The sequence below is a fragment of the Monodon monoceros genome, unplaced genomic scaffold (genome assembly GCF_005190385.1).
Source record: "Monodon monoceros isolate NGI ecotype Baffin Bay Population unplaced genomic scaffold, NGI_Narwhal_1 Super_Scaffold_18, whole genome shotgun sequence".
Lineage (NCBI taxonomy): Eukaryota > Metazoa > Chordata > Mammalia > Artiodactyla > Monodontidae > Monodon > Monodon monoceros.
In genome coordinates this window covers 68392432-68403812 of record NW_021703774.1, presented here as the reverse complement: position 1 = coordinate 68403812, position 11381 = coordinate 68392432, and the positions used below count along the sequence as shown (strand labels likewise).

The 11381-nt window shown below is 54.1% G+C and overlaps 1 protein-coding gene across 1 annotated transcript in view; it reads right to left on the bottom strand.

Moving 5' to 3' along the window:
- The window catches only part of LOC114898168 (ETS translocation variant 3-like protein), a 12727-nt gene extending 1546 nt beyond the window's left edge, over positions 1-11181 (bottom strand). The window contains exons 1-4 of the mRNA XM_029227274.1: positions 11109-11181; positions 4083-4512; positions 3639-3828; positions 3116-3236 (exon numbers count right to left, since the gene is read on the bottom strand). Of these exons, the coding sequence (XP_029083107.1) occupies positions 3116-3236; positions 3639-3828; positions 4083-4477 (706 nt within the window). The 5' untranslated portion in view covers positions 4478-4512; positions 11109-11181. The remainder of the gene's footprint in view (positions 1-3115; positions 3237-3638; positions 3829-4082; positions 4513-11108) is intronic.
- Between the last annotated feature and the right edge of the window lie 200 nt (positions 11182-11381).

Sequence of the window (11381 nt, the reverse complement as noted above, 5' to 3'; positions counted from 1 at the left end):
CCCCCCTCATCCTTCCTGGTACTCTCCTCCAGGGCCCTGTTGCTTAGAATCAGGAGTCATTTGTGTGATTGTTAATATCTGTGTTCCCAACACTGTGGTGGCAGGAACTGTGTCTGTTTTATTCTGGATCCCGGGATCCAACCCAGCCTGGCGTGTATTAAGTGCTCAATAAACATGTGTTGGATGAATGAATGAGGATATTCTTTGCCATAACTCAATGGATCCACTCTTCACTCTCCTCGTCCCTGTAGCAAAGGACTCTAGTTCTATTCTAGCTGGGCAAAGATCTAGTTGTGTGACCCTGGGTTTGTCATTTAAATTCTCAGTCCTCAGTTCCTTCATCCATAAACCCCCTGCTCCCAGCTAAGATCAAGCAGCATCATGGGGCCTGCTGAGCTGTGAGGCCAAGCATGTGGGGTGAGCCCCAGCCTTCCCCTTCTCTGGCTGGCTCTGGCCTATAGCTCTCCTCCTCCAAGAAGCCCTCCCTCCTTCCATTCCTTCCAAATCTGCCCTGTTTCCCCAGGATCCTGCAATAGGGACTCCTAGCCTGGGATCTCTGGGGATGATTATATAGAACTTCACACCACTTTCTATAGTTCAAAACACCTAACTCCAGTTCCACATTTTTTCTTAGCAAGTATCAACCCAAGGTGATGACATCAGCAGGGCTATAGTTAGTAAAAACTGGAAAAAAAAACTTAGTTATTACTTCATTCATCCGATTTATGTGGTGGGAACAATGTTTCTGATGTTGGATCTGTGAAAGGGGAAAATAGTGAAAATGATCCTTCATGAGGAAGAGCGTGGAGGCCCCTGCCAGAGTGTACCTTCTCCTAAGTCACTGTCCTTTTCTTGAGATGTGGAGCCTGCTGTCTTCCCCCAGGAAGGTTGTGTCCCCTGGGGCTCCTGGGGGCAGTGTCCCCCCTCAGGGCCCCACAGCTGAGTAGGCGTGCGGAGAAGATGGTTCTAAGAGTCCTCCTACCCCTCCCCGCCCCTTCCCAGCACTGGTCCTGCAGCTTCTGCCCCTGGCTCAGTAGTCCTGGCCGCTCTTCTGCCCAGAAGCAGCTTCCTCTCTTAACACCAAATGCTGTGAGTGAAGGCCTGGCACACCCTTCTGGAATCCCGATCCAGAAGTGGGCATGTGGCTGCTGCTAGGCTCCCAGAGACCTGAAGCAGCTTAATGTGCCCCAGGACCCAAGCACAGGCAGGGCCTGGGCACCCGCAGAGGGCAGGCAGGTGCAAAATACCTCACGCCAAGCGGGGGCTCGCCAGGGAATGTTTTTTGATTTCCTCCTCATAGTTTCCCGAAGAGAGCAGCTCTGTGCCCAAGGCATTCCCAGAACTGGGAAGGGGTGGGTGTGGGTGGAAGAACAGAGAGGTGTTCAGGTGCTGTCTTGCTGCAGGCTGCCAGACTTGTGGCCCTACGAGTCCTAGCCGGTCTTGGGCCGCCCTACGCCCACAGCCTTGGCTGCGCTCATGAGGACCCAGAGCCAGGTGCCCTGCATTCTCTGGGAGGTGGGACCTCTGGGCTCTCAGCTGCACTTGGGTGGGGTGAGGGCCATGGGTCTTTGTTCCATGAAATTACCAGAAGTGGAGGGATAGGTCTTGGGCTTCTGCAGAAGAGCCTTGTGTTGGTCAAGTGTCTCTGTTGATCTTTTTCACAGAAAATCTGACTTTGCCTCTTCCCAGCTTACAGTCCTGGAAGAACTGGCCTCTGCCTGCATTTTTGCCGTGTCCCCCTCCATCACCATGTGCTGTCACACTGGCTTCCTCCCGCTTCCTCTTTCCTGCCCCAGGACCTTTGCACACCTCATTCTCTCTGCTTGCCATGCTCTCCTCTCTCCCTCTGAACTAAGCTGGTACATTTTGGGTCTCAGCTCAAATGTCACTTTGTCAAGGAAGTCTTCCCGGCTGCACCCTGAACTTCCCTGTAGCAGTTAGCACAATTATCATTACTTATCCACTTGTTGGATTATTAACTGAATGTCCGCAAACCCCCTTTTGTCTACAAGCTCTATAAAGGCAGTCTTGCTCACATTGGCACCCCTGGCCCTAGGACAGGGCCTGGCACATTCAACAGGAGCCCATGAGCTATTTGTTGAAAGAAGAAATGAGTGAATAAGGGAAAGAATGGGTGAACTTTATCTTCCCAATCTCTCTTCAGTTGGGCCTCCTTCTCCACCCATGGCCCTTGCCTTGGTTCTGTCCCCATCGTCCTCTGCCTAGATGATCTTCAAAGCCTCCAACATCAGTTGTATGCCTCTTCCACCACAAACTCTGCATCAACCCAAGTCATCTTTGCAAAATGAACAACTGGATGTGCCTCTCCCTCTGGGTCCCTCCTGTCCACAGGATCAAGTCCAAGCCCCCTCAGCATGGCTTCAGAGGCCCTCCGTGACCAGATGCCTGTCTGCCTCGCCAGCCTCGTCTCTCACCCGCTTCCTTGTTCCCACTCCCGTCACGCACCTTACTCTCACCATGTAAGCTGTCAGCAGATCTTCAGATTTACTATATTCACTTGCAGCTTTTTACTTCACAAATGCTGTTCCCTCTGCCTGGGCATCTTTCTCCATCTTCTTCACCTGCTCAGGTGTAGCCTCCTCCAGGAAGCCCCAACTCACCTGCATTCCCATAGCACCTCGTGCTTCCCAGAATCTCAGCACTGGTCACTGACCATCCTCCCATCTCTGTTCCCTACTGATCTCCGAGCATCTTGAGAGCCATCTTTCATCTCTGGGTCCCCACACTTAGTAAATAGCTGGTGAGCAATAAATGTTTGTTGAATGAATACATGACTTATCCTTTGACTCATGCCCCCTCACCCACGTGCTCAATCAAAAGGGTCCTCCCGGGGGCTTCCCTGGTGGCACAGTGGTTGAGAGTCCGCCTGCCGATGCACGGGACACGGGTTCGTGCCCCGGTCCGGGAAGATCCCACATGCCGCAGAGCGGCTGGGCCCGTGAGCCATGGCCACTGAGCCTGTGCGTCCGGAGCCTGTGCTCTGCAGTGGGAGAGGCCACGACAGTGAAAGGCCCGTGTAACGCAAAAAAAAAAAAAGGGTCCTTCCCTCCTCTGCTTAAGATTCCCTGGGCCCACCCCAGTCCTGACCACTCACGGTGGACAGTGCTGCTGCTTCCCTTCTTGTCCCTGGAGGCCTCTGGTGGTCCTTGAGGGGCCCGCTGTCCAGCCAGCTGCTCTGCCATGGCCCAGTGGGTGGACAGCCTGCTATGCAGGAGCTGGGGAGTGAGGAGAGCAGGCTCAGGGGTTGAATGGACCCTCCCTGGCGTGTATTCCCCAGTATACATTGTTTGTTTTAATGACCAGTCATTAAAATAATGAAATACTCTCATAATGGTTGCTAAGTCAGCACTGCCCGCATGTCCTGGACCCACCCCTGAGACCCCGCCACCCCCTTCCCTGTGATCCTGGCACAGAAGGAGTTGTTCTCTCTCATAGGCAGGCGCTCTACTATAGGGATCGTTAAATATGTAGGGGTGATTCAGAGTATCACCCCCACCCCTGGAACACTCAGGGACTAAGGATGCAGGGGGAGAAGAACGTTGAAAGCTGATGGGCCCCTGAGGCAGAGAGGCAGGTTCCAGTGGAGCTCTGGGGACGGGACCAGCTTTCATGCCTACCTCACTCTGTACACCCATGGGCACCAGGGCTGGTCGAAACAGAGCAGGGGCTCCCAGCAGCAAGTGGAGGGATGGCGGTGCCCGCAACTCCCACAGAGGGTAGTTGACTACGATGAGCTTGCTGAAGTTGAACTTGTAAGTGAACCTTTTGCCTTTGGTCTTGTGCAGGATCCTCTTATTGTAGTAATATCTGGAGATTCCAAGGTTGAGAATAAAGGGTTGGCCCAGTGGCAGGGAGGATGCAGTCAGAGACGCAGCCACATCCCCCGTCCCCAGGCTGCCAAGCAAACCCCAAGCTGTTCCTGGATAACCACTGGACATCTCACCATACTCCAGAGCATTTCCCAAGCCTTGGAGGGGCGGGGATCTGACAGGGGTGCCAGAAACCACGGCTCTTTTCTTTGAACTCTGCCCTGTCTGGCCACGTCGGCTGCCTCCTCTCACCTGAGGGCCCGGCTCAGCTTGTCATAATTCATCTGTGGTTTGCACTTCCTGCGGCCCCAGAGGCGGGCCACCTCGTCTGGATCCTTGATGACAAACTCCCCGTACTCTCCCTGCTGCCAGGCGATGACATGGCGGAACTCCTCCTTCTGCAGCAGCTCCAGGATGAAGTGCCATAGCTGGATCTGCCGGGAGCCCGGGGACGACTCGGCTTTGCAGGCCCAGTCGGGGAAGACCAGGCCTGGGGTGGAGAGGGGAGTGAGCGCCGTCCCACTGCTCCCGAGGCCTCTGGGGCACTGCTGGAGCGCAGCTGGGACACCTGGCGGAGGCTCACCTGAGATCCAGAAGTTACGGGAGGTGATGGCAGGGATGCCCTCATCCAGGCAGCTGCAGTGCATTGTCCATTCCGGGGGGGCAAGAGCTGTGTCTGGGTCTTGGGGGGAAATGGTCCCCTCTTAGGAGGAAGCGAAAGAAGGCAGGGGAGAAGGAGGTGAAAGAGGAAGGAAAGAGAGAAGAGGGAAGAGACTAGGGGAGGAAAGGGAGACTGAGGCAGGGGAGCAGGGTCTGAGGCAGGAAGCTCCCCCCTAGCCAGGCTGGGCCCAGCCTCCTCTGGGGACCTCCTCACTGGCCAGGGGCTGACCCAGGACTTGGGGCTTGAGGCTGAGCTGCTTTATAGATGGGGAGGAAGGCAGAGGGTCCTAGGTCCTGCCGCCACTGGGGGATTTAGACAATGACACCTTTTCTCAGGGCTTAACAGGATTGGGGTTTTTCCCAGGAGGAGACAAGTGAAAATGTAATTAATCGTTGGCTCTTTCTAAACCTTGAGTGTGAGGAGTTGGCAGATACACAAACCCGCACTTTTATAGTACTTAGAACAATTTTACATTTGAGAAGAGGAGGGATTTTTGTGCGTTTTATTCACTGAGGAGTCTCGAGTGCCTAGCAGAGCGCCTGGCATGTCATGGATGTTCAAGAAATGATTGTTGGTAGAATCAATGAATGGTGATGAATTTATCAAGGGTGTCACTATGTGTTTAATATCTGTCTTCCCCTTCAGAGTGTCAGCTCCCTGTGGTCAGGAACCCTGGCTGTCTTCTTCCCTGCTGGCTCCCCAGAACCCATCCTAGCCCAGGGCCTTGTACTCACAGGGGCTCTATAAATATTTGTTGAATTAATGAACCATGGGCAAGGAAGATGGAATCTTGCTGGTTCCCAATTTGGCTTGGGGGTGGGATGGGGGTGGGCCTTGAGATGGGGGGAAGACTGGGGAACGAGCCCTAGTAAGATAAACTTGCCTGATGCAGGTGAGGGGAGGAGAGGAAATGTCTAAGTCACAAAGCCTTCCGGATGGAACTAGGATGGTGCGAAAAGCTGGCTTCTACTGTCACTAGTGCAAGATGAACTGATAGGCCAGAGGATGAGGAGGGATGGGAGAATGAGAGGCCTGCTCCTGGGGCTGGGCCCAGGCGCAGCGGACTACTTGCGCACAGGGGACTGGCTCACACCACCTGGGCTCTGGGTTTCCATCTCTGATGCAGTTGGCATGAGGCGAGCGCTGTTCTCAACCAGAACTTATTAGGCCGTCAGGTCTGGCGGCATGTGGGGGCTTATCTGGAGTAGCCTCCACACTTTCCAGATGAGGCTCAGAGAGGGAAAGTGACTTGACAATGGTGTATGGTCGTCCCACCCTCCACTCCTAATGCACGGCACTTTTTCATACAGCGTGCTGCCTTAAGACTTGAAACGAATCATCTGTAGCCGTGCTTCTCCAACTCGAATGTGCATAGGAGTCACCTGACGATCTCTTTGAAATGCAGATTCTAATTCAGTGGGACTTGGTGGAACCTAAGATTCTGCGTTTCTAACAAGCTCCTAGGTGATGTCAGCTCTGCTGGTACACGGGCTGTACTTTGAGTAGCAAGAATCCATGGGAAACAGCATTAAGGAGCTGTGGGTGTTGGAAAGTCAAGGAATCCCGAGGAATCCCAAGAACAAGGTCCTACTGTATAGCACAGGGAACTATATTCAATATCCTGTGATAAACCATAATGGAAAAGAATCGGAAAAAGAATGCATATATATGTATAACTGAATCACTTTGCTGTACAGCGGCAATTAACACAACATTGTAAATCAACTATACTTCAATTAAAAAAAAAAAAAAGTCAAGGAATTCCAACCCTGCCCTCCTTCCCCCCACACTAAGAGGACACTGGGTCTCTTGCTCTCCTTTTCCCAAGGAACACTCAGCTCCAGGTGGGCCAGAGGACAAACCTACAGCCCGCTGGGGGCAGGTGTGTCCAGGGGTACCCAATCTGGCCCCAGCAGAGAGCATCTCTGGAAATTAAGGCAGACAGGGCTATGAGTAGGTCTGTGCCCACTCTGAATCTGGGTGAATAGGTTTTCCCACCCATCCATCTGTCTCTAAACTGATAGCTGATATTCTGGAATCTTCTCTCCTTCTTTTCCTCCCCTGAAGCAGATGTCCCTACTCCTCTCCCACCTTCCTTTCCTGCTCTGTCCATTGGGAAGTTCCTCCTTTGTCTAACCTCCAGATGATTGGGATGTCTCCTACCTCATCTTAGGAAGATGGGTGGGGAAATAGGGGGAGCAAAGGTGAGAGATTCCAAAGGAGGACTGTTCCTTGGAGGAAGCAGATAGAATTCCTAGGGCTGCGGTGCCTCCTGCTGGATCTGATGATGTTTCCTGGTCTGCAGGGTTTGAGGCCTCAGGGTAGATTTAGAATCTGGCAAGAAGAGAACAATAAACCCACCGCAGAGCAGACACTCAGGGCACTCTGCACTGTGCTGAGAAATTGACACACCCTGAACCTCACAGGAAGTATCAGATGAGGTGGAGCTCAGAGGGGCTGACTAACTTCTCTAAGGTCACACAGCTCTTAAGTGAAAGAGTGGAAAGCAAGAACTTAATACAAAATATAAAATTTATAATATTCAGCCACCTAGGTAGGCTACCAAACCCTCTCTCCTGCTCCCTCAAAGAACAAAATCTAAAATATGAAGCCAAATATGACGCGCAGGCTCAGCGGCCATGGCTCACGGGCCCAGCCGCTCCGCGGCATGTGGGATCTTCCCGGACCGGGGCACGAACCCGTGTCCCGTGCATCGGCAGGCGGACTCTCAACCACTGCGCCACCAGGGAAGCCCCTGATTATTATTAATAGGATTAATCCCCTTGGCCCGCACAAGCGCTCATTACAACACACGTAAGTTTTAGGTAATTATTTAAGAAAAGCAATAGCGATAATGATGATAAAAAAGAGAGCCTTAACCTAGATGTTGGAGCCAAAAGAAATGTCCCAAGCAGATTTTAGGTTTTAAGAGTTTAGTTAATATGAGCTGGGCCCTATCATGAACCCAGCATTGGGCTTGACTTTTCTTTTCTTATGTTACTTCATTGAATCTTCACAACCCTTCGTGGTGGGTATTATTATCTCTGTTTTGCAAGCTGAGGAAATTGAGGTTCAAAAGATTAGAAGACTTGCATAAGATCCCAAGGCAAGTGGTGGAGCCGGATGCAGACAGGTCTGACTCCAGGCTCTGAGCTGTAATTAGTCAATCAGGGCAGAAAAGTTGAGGATGAAACTTGGGAGCAGAGGCAAGGCTTAGGAGGCCCTGGGTCCTGAAGGAGGTGCTCCAGTCTAAACCTGAGAGATGGGCTTTTGGCCAGAAAAGTGATCAACAGTGGGGGTCGGGGGGAAGCCAGAGGACCGTCAGATGGGCAGAGTGGAATACAGAGAGGTGAGGAGGACAGGAACACGCCCAGGATAAACAAAGGTCAGAGCTCAAGACAAGGCTGCCTCTCTGCAAAGTAGAAACTCGCGTCATAAGTCACTCTGTCGTTGGCCCTTCTAAACTGCTAAAGTGCGTTGTCCCCATAATCTGATCGACTGGACACAACGAAGTCTTCTCAGTGACTGCTTGATTGATGAGTGGGAAAACGGACTGTTTATAAATTCAAAGGCGGCCAAAAAGAGGGCAGGAGGGTCGGCGAGGAAGAGAGTGAATCAGAGAGAATGAGACAGAGAAATAGCATCGTGGAAATCGGGGATGCTGTGGACACAGGTGAGGTTCAGATACAGCCCTGGGAGACTGAAAGATCAGAGTGGAGAAACCAGCCCTGAGGGGCAATGAGGGAAACACAGAGATGGCAGGGTGGGGGGATGTGTGTGGAATATTTTCTGCTTCTTAGCGTCGAGCAAACTGCTCATCCCCGCCCCGCCTCCGACCAAATCCCCAGTCTGATTAGAAGCCTCTGGTCTCTCCCCTTGATCTCAACCCCAAGTGGAGAGCAGTTAGTCCTGAGACCTCCCTTAATGCTACTAGCGAAAGAGGCTTAGGATGGAGAGCAGGACCAGCTGGGGGCCTCAGAAGGGCAAAGCCAACACCTTTTCCCTGGGGAATTTGGGGGAGGGGCAGGGATCGATGTCCTTCTTCACCAAGGGCATCTTGTCCCTTCTTCTGCCAAACCCAGACAGCCTAGGGCAGAGAGGAGCTCTTCTGGACGCTCCCTGGCTGGGAATCTGGCCAGCTAAACCCCATCTCCCGCCCGCAGCCTCAGCTCTTGCTGCCATCAGCCCATACCTGGGAGAGGCGCCTCCCTCTCTGCCACTGCCCCAGCAGGGTCCACCCTACTTCCCCTGAATCCCTCCTTCCTCCTCCTCAGCCCTGAGCCCCCTCTCCAGGCTCCCTCTCAACCTGCTCCCATTGCCAGTGCCCCCTCATCGGGTCTCAGATCTTTATCGCCTCTTCACCCCACCCCCACCCCTCCAGCCCCTTGCAGACTTGTCTCTGGCTCTTGTCTCTGTGGTCCCTGGGGGCCGTGGGATTTTAAAAGGTTTGTGTTACTCCATGGAGTCGAAATCCAAACCCAGACAGCCCCATGCTCCACCCCCAGACCTGCCAGGAAGGGCAGTTAAAAGTCATAGGGAAAGTCACAGACCCCCCCGCAAGGACCCAGGGGTTGGGGAACAGGAATTGGGGTGTCAGGAGACCAGCTTCCAGCCTCACACCCACTGCTCCCTTGGTCTGGCCCCTCCAAGTCTCTGTTTCACTTTGTTTGACCTTTAATCTTCAACTGTTTCCTCCTTTCTTACAGTTTCTCTCCTCTCCCCTCTCAAGTCTCATTCTTCCTTGTTTCCACTTCCTGTCTACCAGGCTTCTCTTGTCTTACTTCCCTAGCTCCTTTCACTTTCTTTTTTCTCTGTTGTCCATCCTTTTCTGTCTCAGTTTCCGTTGGTCTCTCCATTCCTGTCTTTATGTCTTATGTCTACAGATCATACTGTCTCCTGTCTACAAATCAAGTGATCTGTCTGTCTTGCCTCCCCCTGTGCCCGTTTTCCTCCTTAGAGGGTGTCCCTGCCTCACCACCTCTCACCCAGCCTGCCCTCTGTTGTGCTGTCTCTGTCACTCTCTCTCGGTCACTTTCTGTCTTACCTCTTTCTGTCTTTCTCCTGCCCTCCTGTCTCTCACCTATGCTTCAGAGATGGAAACTAAAACCCAGGCCCCCAGCTTCCCGACCCAGGCTCCTCCAGTGCCCCTGTCCTCCCCACAGCCCTCCAGCGGCCCCTTGCCCTCTCTCCCAGCACAAATTCAGTGTCAGTTCCTTTCATCTCATTCCCATCAGCTGGGCCCCAGGGGATCCCCTTGACTGGACACCCCCTGATCCTTCCCTTCATCTCCCTACCCAGGGGACAAGAAATCCCCTCCAGTAGGTGGCTGAGGAGTCTGGCCAGCTTCAAGGAAGTGAAAGCTCTCAGCCAAGTGCTGAGCTGGGATGAGCCGGCAGGCCTGTCTGGGGCTGAGTAACGGGGGTGGGGTGGGGGGGGGCGGACGGACGAGGAATGCAGCAGGCAGCGGGCCTCCCAGGGTGCTTTCACCAGCTGGGGGCCTCTGACGCTGTCTCACTCAGTCGCCAGCCCTCAATGCCATGCCCGCTTCCAGCTTCCGCCTCAACCCTGGCCCTCGTACCCAATCTTACCATGAAGCCTGAATTCACCTTCCACTAAGGGCCAAACCGGACTCGAGACTCCATCCATGTGCCCTGGACTCTCTCCCCACGGGGCCCCACTGCCCTCGAGCAGGGTCAGAAAGGGGCTGGAGGTGGAGTGGCAGCGGCACCACCCTCTTCCCAGTGCTTGCCCTCTTGTCTGTTGGGAAGGAGGGTAAGACCTTTCTCTGCCATAGGAGCATCACCGTCTGTGCCTCTCCAGCCTCACCCAGCCCACCTCCGCCCCAGCTGTCACAGGGGTGTGCCTGACACGGGGCACCCAAGCTCTTAGATTTCAGGCTTCTTGGACCTCGTTCTTTGGGAAGAAGCCAGGAGTCTGTGGAAGTGAGGGAAGCAGATGGATGGGGCAGAATCCCTTCAGTCCATCAGAGATGTCACTTCATCCCAGCCCGGCGCAGGTGGGAGCATAACCTTAACTCTGCCCACGCTGGGACCACCTCCTACTCCTTCCCATGCCCGCACTGTGATGCCTACCCCCTCAGTGTCAGTCCTCCCCCCACTACCCTTCAACCTGGCCACACGGATGGCAGCAGTGAACTCTCTGAGCCGCTGAACTCCCTGTAGGTACAGACAACAGGGCACGGGGATGGCTGAGACTCTCATTCATTCAGCCCCAAGAGCCTGACTTGGCCCCATTTATCGCAGGAGTCTTCTCTGCCCCAGTGAGCCGACATCTGACCCCAGCTGTGCCCCATCTGGGGAGAAGAGCCTGGTGCCATGCCAGACCTGCTGTCTTTCTGGGGTCCCTGCCTCTCTCTGCCCTGACTGCCCTACACCTGCCTCTGCGCTGTCCCACACCTGGATGGAAGAGCCTGGCCCCTCCTAGGCAGCTTCAGTGTGGCCCTCGGGCTCTCATTTTCACCCCGTGCCTATGACTCCTTTCTTTTCCTCTTCCCAGTTGCTCTGCGACTGGCTCCACAGCTGGGGTAGGGGTGGGGGAGGAGAAGGGCTGTCCCTCTGGCCAGCCCCGGCGGCAGACCTGCCACCAGAGCCCCTTACCTTGGCGCGGCAGCTTCTCCGGGCTCAGTCCAGCGGCTCCTTCTGGCGCACTCCTCGCCCAGCGACCCCTCGCTCATCATGCGCTGAGTTAGGGTTACTTAAAATGAGAGCGGGATCTCCAAGCTCCCAGGGGAACGGATGTGGTTTTTCAGACAATAGCATTAACCCTTTGGAGGCCAGTGGCACCACGGCCCTGAGCCCCCTCCACCTCTGTGGGCGGGTAGGGTGGGAGGGAGGGTCTTCCACTGAGTCCTTTGCATCCAGAGCCTTCCT